This window comes from Xiphophorus maculatus, chromosome 12, assembly GCF_002775205.1.
Source record: "Xiphophorus maculatus strain JP 163 A chromosome 12, X_maculatus-5.0-male, whole genome shotgun sequence".
Classification (NCBI taxonomy): domain Eukaryota; kingdom Metazoa; phylum Chordata; class Actinopteri; order Cyprinodontiformes; family Poeciliidae; genus Xiphophorus; species Xiphophorus maculatus.
Window position 1 is genome coordinate 19,510,546 of NC_036454.1, and position 15,977 is coordinate 19,526,522.

Below are 15,977 nucleotides of genomic sequence, written 5' to 3' on the forward strand. Positions count from 1 at the left end.
AGATTCAATCTATTGTGAAAATGTGGAAAGCAAAACGCAAGTATAATCAAAGGCTGCAATTCTTCAGAGACCATGTGAGCAATCATAGTTCACAAATGTGTTTTTGAATTTTCTTACATTTTTCCTTCTGTTAATATCACTGCTCTTTCTGTATATAGGTAAAGGAAATTGTAAAAATCCAGGCTTTCCTAAAGGCAAACAAAGCAAGAGATGACTACAGAACCCTAAGTGAGTCAATAAAACATATATACGTTTTAATCACAGCACCTTGTTTATCACTGCAGCTGAGCTGTTTTGTGATGTTAGAAATACTTTATCTTTTGTCAAAGTTCTTAAATTCATATTTTCTTGGTCTAACTAAATAAACGTGAATATAAAAAATCCCAAGTAGTTCTGGATGATCTTGTAGATACTAAAGTATTTAATATACAGCTACGTATATAAAACATCTTGAGTAATTGTGAAGCAAAACCCATTCAAGTTTGTTTTTTTTTTTGGGTGTGGAGGGAGGAGATTCACTTGCTGGACTTGGAGCCGAAGCTTTAAGATCCAAAACATGGGACCAATTACTCAAATAAATTAAATGATCAATAATGTTCTAATGTTTTCTTACACTTGTATGTGAAAAATTTATAACAGTAGAACCACTAAAAGGAAACCTGCGGTCCTTGTTTTTAACATTTTAGCTGGAGCCAGTAATCCTCCGCTGTCAGTGGTCCGAAAGTTTGTCCATTTGTTGGAGCAGAGCCCCCTGGACCTGCAGGAGGAGCAAGAAGTGACTCAGCTCAGGGAAGAAGTCGTCACAAAAATCCGCTCTAACCAACAGATGGAGAAAGACTTGAATCTGATGGACATTAAGATCGGACTGCTGGTGAAGAACCGGATCACCTTGCAGGTTGAGAACCTGAAATTGTTTGGATAATTAGTCTGATGTACTGGAAGTACAACATGTATTAATTTAATTTATTTATTATACAGGATGTCATTTCACATAATAAGAAAATGAAGAACAAGAAAAATAAAACAAGCAAAGATGACCAGACCACTGGAGATGGACTTGGGATTAAAGGTCTCAATAAAGGCAAAAGAAGGAAACTAGAAGCCTACCAACATCTCTTTTATCTGCTGCAGGTATGATGGCTCTGCAGCATAAACAAATGGATTTGAATTAGGCAGTGGCAAAAAGCTTACCTTTTCTGTATTCAAACAAACAAATTTTTTTTTTAATCCACCACTCTGTTTCAGACGATTCCCTCCTACCTGGCTAAACTGATCTTTCAGATGCCTCAAAACAAATCGACAAAATTCATGGACACAGTGATCTTCACTTTGTATAACTATGCTTCCAACCAAAGAGAGGAGTACCTGCTGCTCAAGCTCTTCAAGACTGCCCTGGAAGAAGAGATCAAGTGAGAACTTTAACTCTGGCCTAGTGGTCATAATCTCAAATTTTCAGCTAATGATCCGCATTTATTGAATGTGTGTACTAAAGAAAAAATGGGTAAATGCTCACCTTTACTCTTAATTTTTTAATTCATCTTATCTTGATGACGGTACTGTAAAACTCCACAGCAGGACTTTGATTTGATACTCAATATACATCACTGTGGAAATGCAATCAGTGTGTAACAAAGATTATGCGGCGTAAATGTGGATAAATAAATGCTAAAATTGTATACTTACCTACTTGCTTGAACAGAAGGTGATCTTAGAAAAACAATCTGAGAAGGTAAATCACTCAGATAGTCGTAACTTGGGAGGACACGGTTTACCGTGACAGATTTCTCAAGTCATCAGTTGCTTAAATTGATATAGTTATTCAAGACATGCCATGATGTTGTTTTGCCAAAATCTAGAGTTACATGTATAATAACTAAAGTTGCCTCTCAAACACCAGAGACTTTAAATGGAATATCTGTAATGCACATTTATACTCTGGCCATTCTGAGCAACTCCAAATGTTGTGAAACACAGGTAGATCGGATCAACAGGTGGAACTTAGGTTAGATACCCAACAACAAATGTGACATCATCTTGACCTGTGTAGGGATGCACCATGTTGCACTGGACAGTCGGGTCCAGTTTGATGCTGTGCAACATGGTGGACTGATGTGGGTCAGAAGAAAGTATGCTCTTATTTAACATTTCTAAAGTGTGACTGTTGAATAGTTGGATATTAACACTATTAAGCAATATCTGCAGAGACTTTGTGTGAAAAGCTACATCATACATAACATCTATCATTTATTAGTGTCACAAAATTTGTGTAAATTCTTGTTTCTGAAGCACAATTTCTATCATGGGTAATTTTTTTTTTGTTTGTCTCAGTTCTAAGGTGGATCAGATCCAGGACATAGTGACGGGAAATCCTACAGTCATTAAGATGGTGGTGAGCTTCAACAGAGGGGCACGAGGCCACAACACCCTCAGACAGCTGCTGGCTCCAGTAGTCAAAGAAATTATTGATGACAAGAGTTTAGGAATCAACACCAATCCTGTGGATGTGTACAAAGCCTGGGTCAACCAGCTGGAGACGGTGACCGGAGAGGCCAGGTAGGAGCAAAGACAACGGCTCAAAATGCTTAGCTTTGATTGGGTGTAATTTGGTTTCTGCCTTTATTTCTTCTTTGAATATACACAATTTCCTATTAATGCTTATCAGGCAACCATTGTTTTTAGCCAAGTAGATTCTAAAAAGAATTATAATAATGAAACATTATTCATGCTTAAACAGTTCATAAGCCTGCTTTTCATTGCTCCCCTTTAGCAAACTGCCATATGAGGTGACTCCTGAGCAGGCCATGTCCCATAAGGAAGTGCGTAACAGGCTGCAGGCCTCCAGTGTGGCTCTGCGGTCTGCAACAGATAAGATGTTGAACTCCATTGTGTCCTCGCTGGATAATATCCCGTAAGTTTCAAGATCTGGTAACCATAACTGGTGCCTTTTAACCTTTTTTGTGTGACAAATTTGCATGTTTGTGACTGTGAATCTCCATTATCTGCTGTACTATGTGTCTGTCTTTATGAGTTAATTTTATTTCTGCTTTTGTAGCCCCTTATCTTGCTTTTGTTCAGAAGGCTCTGCTTTTTGCCAGGTCAAATTTGCCTTGTTAAATAAAATTAAGATAGAAAATAAACGCAATTTTCCTCCTTTTCCATTTAAAGTTTGAAAAAGTATCATCTTGCTAAGCATTTGACATTTTTTCTTAGCTTTTGTTTTTATTTTAACACATTTTTTAAATATTTTTGCACTTGTTGCTAAGGTCTGACCAACCTTTTAGGGAAATTATTGGGGATTTAAGTACGGTACTCTGCATTGTGCCTGTTCTCTAAACTTTACCACCAGGTGGTGCTGTTTCACTAATGGCAACGTAGAAGGAGAAAACACTGAAACCCTTCTCATAGTTGAAGACCTAATTGTAGTTTTAATGGGCAATATACCTCCTTGGTTTCCCTCTTGCTGGGCTTGTTTTACCATTTGCCTTGTTGCATGTAACTGCATGTTGTTTTGTGTTTGATGTCCTACCAATGTTTTTTTGTTTTGCATGCAGTTATGGCATGAGATACATAGCAAAGGTTTTGAAGAACAGCCTCCATGAAAAGTTTCCAGAAGCCTCAGAGGATGAGCTGCTGAAGGTAGAAGCATTAATATATTGAAATCAAATCACAGAAAAACAGTTTTGATGCTTGATTTGTGACCTCTTTTCTGTATTAGATTGTGGGAAACCTTCTGTACTACCGCTACATGAACCCAGCCATCGTGGCACCGGATGGCTTTGACATCATCGACATGTCAGCAGGAGGCCAGCTTCATGTCGACCAGCGACGCAACTTGGGATCCGTTGCGAAGATGCTGCAGCATTCTGCTGCAAACAAGCTGTTTGAGGGCGAGAATGAACATATGACGCCAATGAACAACTACATATCTCAGACGTATGAGAAGTTTAGGTAAGGCGGATTAGATGAATGTGCCTAACCTTGCTGTACTGGGAGAGATTTGTACGACTTCATGGCCGTATTCCAAAAAATCCTTAGAGGAAAAACATAAGTTGCAAAAAAAAAAAAGACCTTCCTACAAAAACAAGGTCAGGAATAATAATAATTTCAAGGTCAGGAATAATAATAATTTAAAAAAACAATGTGACACAGTGGATGCAGAGGTAACCCTGGCAACAGAAATAGCTATGTGCTGTATCAGCAGATTTTAGGCAGTCATCTGTCAACATTAACTTCACTTCCAAACGGGAAAGAGAACAATGTGAGTGTGTGTGTGTGTGTGTGTGGTGCCATCTGCCCCACTTTGTAAAAGTAACTGACTCATCTTTACTGGAAATCCACTTTCAACTCAATTTTCCGGGAATCTTTCAGTTCGAACTATTCACCCTGTCTGGAAAATAGATCATCAGATGTTTTGTTGCTGATGATGGTTTTTTTTTTTATTATTCTAGTGTAATGCTGTTTACTTTAACTCTACAATATGTTAGTCTCTGAGGCAGCCTAACTATTGATCCTCTCCATCAGGTTATTTTTCCAGGCTGCATGCGACGTTCCTGAACCAGAAGAGAAGTTTAATGTTGACGAATATTCAGACATGGTGACTCTGAGCAAACCAGTCATCTACATCTCAATAGAGGAAATCATCAACACTCATTCGGTAAACCCTGACAAAACACACCGATCCTTCAAAAATTCCTGCAAAAAATCTAAGCAATTTTTAAATTGTATTTCAAACTTCAATGTATGGTTTTGAAAGGCTCAATGCAGAATCAACCTAGAGTTGTTCTGAGGATATTATTTAATCTTTTATTACTTATTCTGTCTTCTTCTCACTGCATCAATACTCTGCTTCCTTTGTTATATTTCCTCAAGTTTTCCTTGGAAAACAATTAATGGTGAAAAATTTGGAATTAAGCTAGCTGTGTTCTTTGTCATAAGATTTGCTCTACTCAGGAACTAAATTGATAACTGTTAAAACTGATGTTTTCTTTTCACATTAGGACAAGTTCATAAAATATTCATTCACTAAAGTATTTAGGGAACAAATAAATTTGAGTGGCAACATGTATTCCCTGTATATCCATATACATTGCTCAACTATTAAAATATTAAGTAGTTTACCTCTGTGCTGTGATCTTGATTTTTGATTTCCAGCAACCTTGGGAGCACTCTGTTTATTTTCCTGGTTCTTTATGGTTTCTCTGTTGTTTAAGTAGCGAACTCCAGGTGTGTAGAAAAAAACACATATCTGTTTTTACACAGCTGCTTTTGGAACACCTGGAGGCCATCTCTCCAGACCAAAACGACTTGCTGCACGAGCTGCTGCAGGACCTGGGAGATGTGCCTGATGTAGAGACTTTGCTTGGTAGTGTAACCAATTCTGATTTTATTTAATCCCAGTTTGTCCACATTTTTCCTAGATTTACTAACCATACTGCTGTATTTTCAGGTGAAGGCGCCGTAGACCCAGATGACTCAAACAGAGAAGCGGCTCTGAGTCAGCTGGCAAAGACCGAGATTTCTCTAACATTAACCAGCAAGTTTGAGCTGCCAGAGGGAGACGACAAAGACCTGAAGACTCTTATGACAAAGTAAATTTATGGTTGGAACTCTGCTAGAAAAACTTAGCATAATAATTTTTCAAGTATGTTGTACTTAAAATTATTTCATTCTGAGGCTTCAGACCTGGGACACTGCTGTGGTTATAGAACCGTTGCCATGAATCACACTTAGTCAGCACTACTCTGTTAATATTCTGTGATCCACTGACTGTATTAGCACAGTTAGTGCGTCTTTGTGGTTGTCACTCAGTCACATATCTGTGTTGTCTTTCCTGCTCCTCTATCATGTCCTGTCACAGAGGAAGGAGTAACAAGGTTAGGACTATCTACCCTGTAAACCTGCATCCGTTTGGACTGCTTTCTGAAAAAATCCACTGCTCTTTTCCTTGCTTGCTCAGCAATATTTAATTTTTTCTTTTACTGACTGAATACACATGCCTTTAAAAAAAAAAAACATAAAAGGACTATCTTACCATGTAGAATGCAAAACAAAGTATTAATTTTAACAAAGTAGCAACTTGTCATCAGCCTTGTTTTTGTTTATCTTGGAAAACAATTGTAACTAAAATACAATCTATGAAAAAGTAAAGTAATAAAGCTAAACATAATGCAGAGTGTAACTGTGATAAGATAACACTTAAAATATTAAGTACTTTAATGAAGCAAGGCTGATCTGAGTGCTGCATTGGACAACCAAGAAAAGCCCAGACCAAAAAGATAAAACATACACAAACACATAAGAGACATGAAACATGTTTTGAATAAAACACTAAAAAATTAATTAATAAAAATTAGGTCACAGTCAAAGCCTGAAGAATAAAAATGAGATTTAATACAGTTCCTGTCTGACATACAATGAGCAATTCTCAGTTTTGATTTTAAATCATTACCAAGACCATAACTTTAGTCTTGTTCTAATTCAAACTAGCATTTTGTTCAATCTAAAGTTGCTTGTTTTTTTGTTTTTTTTTCTCAGGACAAAAAAGCTGATAGTTGATGTGGTTCGGATTCAGCATGGAGAGACGTTACCAGAAATACTTGAGACCCCAGCTACTGCACCACAGGTCATATGTTCTCTTATCTAAACTCCAAAGACCAACTATTGTTTACCAAAAGGAAACATTTTATGCAGTTTGCATTATTCATTCTCTCTTTCAGCATAGTGCAATAACTTTTTAGAACTTTTGTTTCTGAAGGAGTTGGAGCATACAAAGATTGTCCAGCGCAGGGCGGACCAGGATGCTCAGACACCAGAGGGACTGAAAAGCAGTCCAGCCGTGTTGGAGGACAGTCAGCTGCCTCTGGAGCAGAAGAAGAGGAAAATATTGAGGAATCTCCGTAATCTTGAGCAGGCTGGACTCGTCACCGCCAGTAACAAATACCAAGACCTTATAAACGACATAGCGAAGGTTTAAAAGCACTTAATCCTTTTTTTGTCTGAAAATACCGGCTTTGTGTTCTTCCTATAACTCTGTTCAGTATCAAAATCTAAGTGAAGTCTCAATCTCTGATCGACAGGACATTCGCTACCAGAGGCGCTACAGGCAAAGGAGAAAGGCAGAGCTTACGAAGCTTCAGCAGACGCTGACAGCGCTCAACTCAAAAACTGACTTCTTCCAGGAGCAGATGAACTATTATGACACCTATATCAAGACCTGCCTGGATAATCTCAACCGGAAGTGAGTGTGGATGTCCAAAATGAAAACCTTTATAAAATAAGTCTTTTTTTTTTTTGTAGTGTATTATTTTTGCAGAATTGTTATATTTATGGCTGTTTTGTCTTCAGGAATACACGCAGATCCATAAAACTGGACAGCAAAGGGGAAGAAAAGGGCAGTAAGAAGTGGAAGCCACAGTCTCTGAAGTACACGGCGGCCAGACTGCATGAGAAGGGAGTCATCCTGGAGATAGAAGGCCTTCAGACAAACCAGTAAGTTATCTTGTTATGGTGACATAATCAAATCTACAGTGCTCTGCAAAAGCGTTCATATAGCTAGATTTTGTCATGTTACAACTGCAAACCTTAGTGTATTAAATTGGGTTTGGTTTTATGAAATAACACAACACAAAGTAGTGCAAATTTATAAAAATGATTCATGGGTTTTATAATTTTTATAAATGAAAATCAAAAAGTGTGGTCATTCTAAATCGGTGCTATATAGAAATTAACAACCTTTCATTGCCATCATGTGAAATTCCAACAAACTGCATTGAAGTTTTTGTTTTGAACTGACAATTTGTGAACAAGTTTATAAATGTGCAATATGTTAAAATGCATTGCCTTTCAAAACTGAACAACACGCTGTATTACATCTAAGAACAGGTCTGCCTGTGCATGTGGATTGAGAAAGCACTTCAGGTTTTTTTTTGTTAAATAGATCTAGTATAATGAATTATAACTGAAAGTTAGGTCTTTATAAGCATAGTCAAACTTTGAACTACTTTCAATCTTTTCCCTGAACCAAAGGCAAAGGTGTGAAACTGAATTAAAATGATAGTGATTTGCTTTCAGCTCTTTTTTTTCATTTTGCGGAAAGAAGGTTTTTAGGATAAGCTCTCCCACCTTTTATTCTCACTGCAAAATCATTGTTTATTCAGGTGTCGCCAGAAAGGAAATGGAGAGCAATTACATATCCACTGTCAAAATCTTAAATATTCTTTACAATTTAGAACAGATAAAACATATACACATTGGAGATATGTTTTATGTTTTTATTAAAATTTGAGATTTTGCCATCAAAGGTATTATTTTCCTCCTGTCATTTTCTGAATTTTCATATTTATTGTCTTTCTCACCTCCAAAGGTTCAAAAATGTCATGTTTGACATTTCCCCCACGGAAGAAGTTGGAGATTTTGAGGTGAAGGCCAAATTTATGGGGGTTGAAATGGAAAAGGTCCAGCTTCATTTCCAGGTAATTATTTTCCAAGTGTGTCTTGAGTTCCATGGAGAATAGCCAAAAAAAGACATAACTAGACCAGAATGACAATCGCACAAGTTTCCTGTTTCTGTCAGGGGATGATGGCAGGAAGTGCGCGGAAATGAAGGCATTGTTTGTTTTTTTTGGACTCTCCTCATGAAGGAATTAAAAAATAGATAAAAAAATAACTGCTTTATTTTAGTTCACGAGCTAAATGTCTTTAAATCATTCATAAGTTTTTTACTTTGTGTCCAGGACCTTCTTCAGCTGCAGTACGAGGGCGTGGCTGTCATGAAGATGTTTGACAAAGCCAAAGTAAATGTTAATTTACTAATCTTCCTCCTCAACAAGAAGTTTTATGGAAAATAAACGTGGAAGAGAAAGCAGGAGAACTGTTGAGAGGAAACTACTTGTGCCTTCACTAAACATCTCGTTGTTTCATCTGCTTTTAATTTAATGGATCACATCCAAATGAAATGTCAATTTATTGTCTGTCCAGTTTTTTTCTGTCTTGATTGTAAATGTAATGTACTTTTAAAAATGAAATTGTAATGATATTCATGTTTTATATGTAAAAGACACACGCCTTCCAGAAACCTTGCATTTTGAGAAAACTGTCATGGTTTTATGAACGTTATAGAAAAAAGCTGCAGCACCATCAGGTGAAAAGTGATGTTGCAACATAAAAATATGTAATTCTACAGTTTATTAGTGCCTTTAAAATATCCAAATAAAATGTTTTAATTCAACATTAAAGCTACAGGAGATCTATTTTAATGTTGCTATTATTACTTTATAATTATTTCTCAATCTTTGACCAATGTCCAGAATAAATTACATTTGTGAATATTTTTTACTTATTCAACCCAAATACCTAAATTGGTATTTAGGTTTCTAACGTTAATTCAAGGTTGGCTTATTATAAGGCATTTCAATAATAAAGAATTGAGGAAATGGTGCGTTTCAAAGATTTTGCCATTTCGGGAGAAAAATATTTTTGGTCTTGGATTGATGCTTCCTTTCTAAAGGGGAGGAGATCTATGGGGCTGAGAAGAAGGAGGATCCTCATGACTCTCTAATTTGCTAAATGCTCACAGACAAAAACACTTTAGAAACTCATCTGGGAAACTGATCATTTTAGTTCACTGGTTATTTGGAGGATGTACAGCAACAGCATGTTCCCTCTAGCATTCGGCTTGCTGGTTTTGTCTTTAAGTCAAAGCTCAGCACACTCAGAAAATGGTGAGTACTTCTCTTAAACCGCCTGACATAATGAGAGCATAATGTGTGCAGATTTAACATTCAAACTTTCATTCTTTGTATAGAGCGATCCTTAAAAATGACTTAAGTTGACCAAAAAGACATTTTTCTTTGTAAAATAGCATTGTCAAAATGAGTGTAATGTACCTCAAATGTCAGTTTCCATTCACTACTGGTTGGTCAATTTGGACTGAAAATGAAGGTGAATTCAAGAAAAACAGTACATTTTATATAATGTATTGCAGGAATGTAACTTTCTGGTGCAGAAAGAATCTATTTTGAATTATTCTACAGAACCATATCATTCTGTGTAGTTAAAAAAACAACATAATTCAAAGGTTTAGCCAAAGTCCACTATAATTCCCTTATTGTTTTGTGTATAAACCATGCCCATCTGTTTATATGTGGCGTAAATGAGATGGGACATGGAGAGCCATTTTCATTTAGTTTTTAGCGTGCTCGCTTGTATTCATCTTACTGTTTAAACCTCATTTTTTAAATAAATGTTTTCGTCTTGGGGTCGCTAACAACCATTAAACAATGTTGGCACAAGCAGATTGTATAGGAGAGACGAGACCAAATCTGTTTCTGTCCTACCATCGTGAACTGTTTTTGCCAAATTGAGATTAAAAATTATATGTGGAAAAGCATCAGATGCCCACTACTGCAGTAGAAAGTATTCACCCCTTTGTCAAATAAGTCAACAACATTTGGGTTATTTGACAAATTTTGCAACAAAGATTTTTATGTCGAAACAAAAACTGATTTCTAGAAAATCATGTTTAAATAAAAAAAGTTTACCTCCTTTAAGGTGATTGACCTAATTCAACAGAAGTCCAGCCAGGTGGTGCTAGAAGACTCAGTGAGTGTTACATCATTTGAATGCAGTGACAGTAGCACTTGACTTTCAGACATCTGTGTTTGGCAGTAAGCTTCCATTTCCATTGTACCATTAAATATGACATTTTTAAAAATATATATATTTGGCATTTTCCAGCAGGATACAATCTAACCATTTCACCCGATCCCAACCAAATCCGACTTTCAGTATGATTGAATTCAGAGAGTATTTAGAAGTTGTTTATACTAGCCAAATTGCACTCAAGTGATAGTGATGTATTTACACTTGAATAAATACATCTGAAACAGGTTGACGGTTATTTCATTATCGCTTTGTGTCTCTCTAAAGGCTCCATGTTGCTGCCTCGGACTTTCTCAGGTCGCTTTGTCCTGGTGACTGAAGAACCCATGGAATACATTGACCTGTCTGCGTTGGACAGTTTGAGTGATACTGTTGATGATGACGGCTCAGGTTCTGAGACGGAGCAGAAACTGTTGAAGAAACACGGCCAGCACGATCGCTTGCAAAAGCACCTTGTCGTCTCTGAGGAGGCCAAAGAGTTTCTCCAGGGTCACCTCGCGACAGCATTTGTCCCCACTGTTTACATCCTGGTCTTCATCACTAGCGTGCCTCTCAACCTTCTGGCCATGGTGATGTTTGTCCACCGAATCCGTCCCAGAAAGCCTGCAGTGATCTACATGCTGAACCTGGCTTGTGCTGACCTTCTGTTTGGCCTGCTCCTCCCCTTTAAAATCGCCTACCATTATAATGGCAACAACTGGATCTACGGGTCCTTCATGTGCAGGGTGGTGACAGCAGCTTTCCACTGCAACATGTACTGCTCCGTGCTGCTCGTCATGTGCATCAGTGTGGACCGGTTCCTGGCCGTGGTTTACCCCATGAACTCCCTGATGTGGCGGAGCCCTCAGACTGCTGCAGCCGTCTGTGCAGCCATGTGGCTCCTCTCCCTGGGAGGAGTGTTCCCCCTACTGATCTCAGAACAGACACTATATTTGTCGGACCTTGGGATTACCACCTGTCATGATGTGCAGGATGTGGAAACCCTGCAATCCTACTATCGCTACTTCTTCCCCGTATACTCCTCCATCTTCTTCTTCATACCTCTTGCCTTCACTACTGTCTGCTATGTTCGAATCGTTCAGGCTCTGGCGGCAGCCAACTTGGAGAACCGCTCCAAGAAGACGCGGGCAATTGTGATGACTGTGGTGGTGCTGCTTGTGTTCGTGGTCTGCTTCGCTCCCACAAACATCATCCTGATGATTCACTATGTTCAGATCAGCCACACATCCAGAGACGGTTCTTACCAGGCGTACCTGCTCTCTGTGTGCGTAGGAAGCCTCAGCTGCTGTCTGGATCCTCTCCTCTACTACTATGGCTCCTCTCAGTGCCAAAAGCAGGTGGCTGCAGTACTTAGGTGCTCACCACTGGCACCAGCAGGGAGCAGCATGGACACACGCATTACGCAAACGAGTGGATCAAGCACCAGATCCTGCAAGATGGAGGGCATGTATAGTGGTCATTATAACAAGCTGGTGGCTTAAGGAGCCTGTTTCTGAGAAATAATACAAACTTTCACAAAAGTTGTCATAGCTTTTTAATTTTTTAACATTTGGTCATGTTCTAGCAATATTTAATGTATCATTCTGGGAGTTTCATGTAACACAAAGTGGTGCATAACTTGGAACTGGAAGGACAAGGACATGTGGTTTCAGTAAAATAGATGAAGCTGGAAAAGTGAAACACGCATTTCTTTCCAGCTTCTCAGTCTGAAAAACATCAAGTCTTGAAGAGTATGTGTCTGCTGGCTTTGTTCATCAAGAGGCTAAAACTTTTGCCTGTTCTTCTTTGCAAAACAGCTGAATCTCAAAAAAAAAAAACTTGGGATGGAGAACATCTGTGCAGAGCACCTCTTCCCAATCCTCATGTCCAGACTTTGACTGGACCGTTTAGTCTTATCTACCGGCACTGATACAAACCCATCTATTCTATCTCTGGCTGGATTTCAGGGTTAACCCATATTTGACTCCTCTTTCTCATTAACACTGGTTATCTGGTTTTCAGTTGTTTCATACTTTTAACATTTTTGTATGATGGATTGGACTACGATGTTCACAGAGCAGCTGTGGTTATACTGAAAATAATCATACACAGGTGGAATCTGTTTACTATATGGGGGTGTCATAGTAAAAGGGGTTGAACACACGCTGCAATTTTTTATGTGTAAGAGAGAAAGCCACCCTTCCACTTTACACTTATGCACAACTTTATCATAAAATCTCAAAACATTAAAGTTTGTGTATGTAATGTGACGACATGTGAAAAAGTTCAATAGTGCTCAAGTTGGATAAAATAAATTCTTGGTTTTGGTTTGTGGTTCATACAGAAAACTTTTACACTGTATCTACCATATAACACTGTCACTGATTTTGCCTTCCTTGCCTACTCTGTCAGGGAATCAAACCATCAGTATCTGTTTTAGTATCACACAAATTACAAGTTGCAAACATAATGTCATATTTTATTTTATTTTTTTGACAATGTGTAATTATGTACAGGAACTACGTAAGTAAAAACAAACAAAAATGTAATTTGAATCATTAAATTTTTGTGGTTGTAGATTATAGGCTCTGCATCAGAAGAGTAACGCTCCTGGCCTGTTTTTTCATTCCTCACTTTCTGAATGTTGTGATTTTTAATTCAAATGACACTGACATAATATGGCCAGATAATATCAAACATCAAATAGAAAATTTCTCTTCTGAGAGGCAAATTAGTTCATTCTTGGATTCTGACAAAACTTCAGAGTTTCTATGATAGTTTAAGGTAATAAATGGTATCAACTTTAGGTAATTAATTTAAAAATTATGTTAGGAGAGAGCTTCACTAAACTGTGAATGAACTTGCTGGTGGAAGTCCACCTCAGTTTGAAGATCTCTAATGGAAAAACAGCGACAGAGTCAAAGATAAAACTGTATATTTGGGTTTCTGAATGGATGTTGTTGGGCCTCTTTGACTCTGCATTTTCTTTTATTGCTGCTCAACTTTTTGTTTCTTTGTCCGGACACAATTCTGTAAGACAAAAGAAGAGAAGAACAATGCTTCATCGAATAAACAATACATTTAAGTGCTAACAACACTCATGTCTGAATTCTTAATTTCCAGGTATAAGATCTCCACCTTGTGGTGGTTTCTGCATTGCCTCAAGACACAATCTGCTGTCGAGTCACTGACCTGCTGTGGTGTCGTAGCTGTGAAAGTTCTTTGGGAAGTTCAGACACTTTGCTTGCTTCCTAAAATGTTCTACATCTGTGGGATGTATTTGTCCTGTCCTTGCTGTGAAAAAAGGAATAAATATAAAATATGCATGTATATTTCAAAACTTTACAGAGATATGCAGCGGACAGCGTCTCTTACTAAACTGCATGATGTATCTGCCTGTGATGTCCACATTACGAAAAGTGTCTGTCCACAGCAGGCAGTCAGAACAAGTCTGCAGGAGGTGTCCTTTGTGGTCCGACAGGTTTTCTGAAAGTGCACGAAAAAGTCGAACTTATTATGAAAGCCCATAATCTGTTGGAGGCAGATTCTTTTTTTGTTTTGTAGATGAAATGGAGGGCTGATGTTTGTGGTTGACATACTGCGAAATGTGGCTGAGAGTCCAGAGACGGTTGCATTTACTTTTCCAAAGATGCACCGCTGACTGAAAAACAATATGACAAGTTTTATGAGGCTTAAATCAACCTTACTTATGCATAACACTGCAAACATTGCAACATTTTTATGGCTGCCAGAACATTTTGTCATGTTACAATCATAAAATTAATAGCATTTTTTAGAATATTTTGCCAACACAAACAGAGTAGTACATAAATGTAAAACAAATATATATATTAAAAGATTGGTGGGAAGTTCTGTCTATTAGGACTATGTGGAAAAGAGTCAGAAAGTCTTACTAGCAGTTATCAGGTAGCCAGCAAACATGTGGAGGATACTTTAATTGTAAAATGGGATCAAATCTGAACCTTTTGGCCCACATGGGAACTGTAGCGCATCACAATGAATTCTCCATCCTCACTAAAATGTGGTAGTGGCAGCATAATGCTGTTCTTTGACAGGGACAGTGAGGCCAGTCAGAGATGACGGGAAAATGAATGAAGCTAACTACAGGTCAACAATAGAGGTAAAAAAAATGGGACAAGCTGTTTCAAACTTGAGTGGAATGGTTTAGATAAAGTATATTTATGTGTTTGCTTTAATTCAAACCACAATATGTGAAAATACTTGGAAAATGTCAAAAGTGAAAAACAAAAATTGAGGATACCCCAGAAGACCAACAGCTGTATCTGCAGTAAACGTTGTGTTTACATGACCACTCTGAATCAGATGTGTTCAATACACATGCACACTACCAAAAAAGAACCATTAATTTTTTCATTTCCACTTAACAATTACAAGGTAAATTTCGTTTACATAAAGTCAAAATGTACATAAAATCCCAAGCAACTGCATCAAAGTTAGTAACTAGACAGACTACTCACAAGCAGTAATCCCCCCATCGCAGGGTCACAGTCAGGTTGTCAGAGGTGGGCTGCAGCTCAATCCAGGAACTTTTCATGTACTCCAGTGCTTTGTGGTATGTCACTGGATCGCCTGCTCCCATCACATAAATCCATTTTCCAAATAACTTTAACCAAAATGTGAAAGAAACATCCACAAGCTAAATGATTCCCTGAAACTGTTTTTAAGAAATCATTTGGAGAGGAGACAAAAATGAGCAGGACTCACCTGTTCTGGCTCCTCTGGCATGTAAGGTTGGACCAGCTCCTGGCAGTCCGGAGCAGACGCTGCACTCAGGGAAACGAGGGTCAGCAGAAAGCCGACGACAGACAGAGCCATGGTCAGACAGCAGATGTTACTGATCCTGCAACAGAAACCTTCTGATGCCGACTCATTTCCCTCCAGGCTTTCAGACAATAAAAAGGAGTTGTTGTGTAAGTGCTAAAAACAAGGGAGGAGGGGGGTGTTGTACTTTCAAACGCTCCTGCAAAGCCTTTTCAGGAAACACTCAGAAATATGCAGATTTCTTTTGGACAGCTCTGAAAGAACTGCTCAATGGTCCTCTGTTGCAAACGCCTTAGCTCCTGAATGAACTCCGGCAGAGAGCCACAACCTTTCAAAAGTACCAATAAAGGATCAGACTGAGTTTTGCATCAGCAGAGGAAAAGGCAATTGTCTGTTGGGCATCTTTCTCTCTCCCGCTGGGTGTTACCCAGCGACAGTCTGTCGCTCTTTGGAGCTGCATTAGTTTTATTGAGTAGGGAACTCGGCACAAGATGATCAGACTGTGAAGAATGGAAAAATAATTTGCCAGGACATCA

General features: G+C 38.2%; 2 protein-coding genes across 2 annotated transcripts in view; both read left to right on the plus strand.

Annotated features, from left to right (window-relative positions):
- iqgap2 (IQ motif containing GTPase activating protein 2) overlaps positions 1 to 9,324 on the plus strand; it is a 36,547-nt gene extending 27,223 nt beyond the window's left edge. The window contains exons 21-38 of the mRNA XM_014470607.2: positions 3 to 74; positions 159 to 228; positions 687 to 895; positions 979 to 1,131; positions 1,246 to 1,409; positions 2,329 to 2,553; positions 2,768 to 2,908; positions 3,552 to 3,636; positions 3,716 to 3,948; positions 4,522 to 4,654; positions 5,260 to 5,362; positions 5,447 to 5,588; positions 6,535 to 6,622; positions 6,755 to 6,967; positions 7,077 to 7,237; positions 7,345 to 7,488; positions 8,363 to 8,471; positions 8,733 to 9,324. Of these exons, the coding sequence (XP_014326093.1) occupies positions 3 to 74; positions 159 to 228; positions 687 to 895; positions 979 to 1,131; positions 1,246 to 1,409; positions 2,329 to 2,553; positions 2,768 to 2,908; positions 3,552 to 3,636; positions 3,716 to 3,948; positions 4,522 to 4,654; positions 5,260 to 5,362; positions 5,447 to 5,588; positions 6,535 to 6,622; positions 6,755 to 6,967; positions 7,077 to 7,237; positions 7,345 to 7,488; positions 8,363 to 8,471; positions 8,733 to 8,846 (2,559 nt within the window). The 3' untranslated portion in view covers positions 8,847 to 9,324. The remainder of the gene's footprint in view (positions 1 to 2; positions 75 to 158; positions 229 to 686; positions 896 to 978; positions 1,132 to 1,245; positions 1,410 to 2,328; positions 2,554 to 2,767; positions 2,909 to 3,551; positions 3,637 to 3,715; positions 3,949 to 4,521; positions 4,655 to 5,259; positions 5,363 to 5,446; positions 5,589 to 6,534; positions 6,623 to 6,754; positions 6,968 to 7,076; positions 7,238 to 7,344; positions 7,489 to 8,362; positions 8,472 to 8,732) is intronic.
- A 165-nt stretch (positions 9,325 to 9,489) lies between these two features.
- LOC102221386 (proteinase-activated receptor 1-like) lies at positions 9,490 to 13,603 on the plus strand. Its single transcript, XM_005804038.3, has 2 exons — positions 9,490 to 9,719; positions 10,927 to 13,603. Exons 1-2 carry the CDS (start codon positions 9,638 to 9,640, stop codon positions 12,138 to 12,140), a joined length of 1,296 nt encoding a protein of 431 aa, XP_005804095.2. The 5' UTR covers positions 9,490 to 9,637; the 3' UTR covers positions 12,141 to 13,603.
- The last annotated feature ends 2,374 nt before the right edge of the window (positions 13,604 to 15,977 follow it).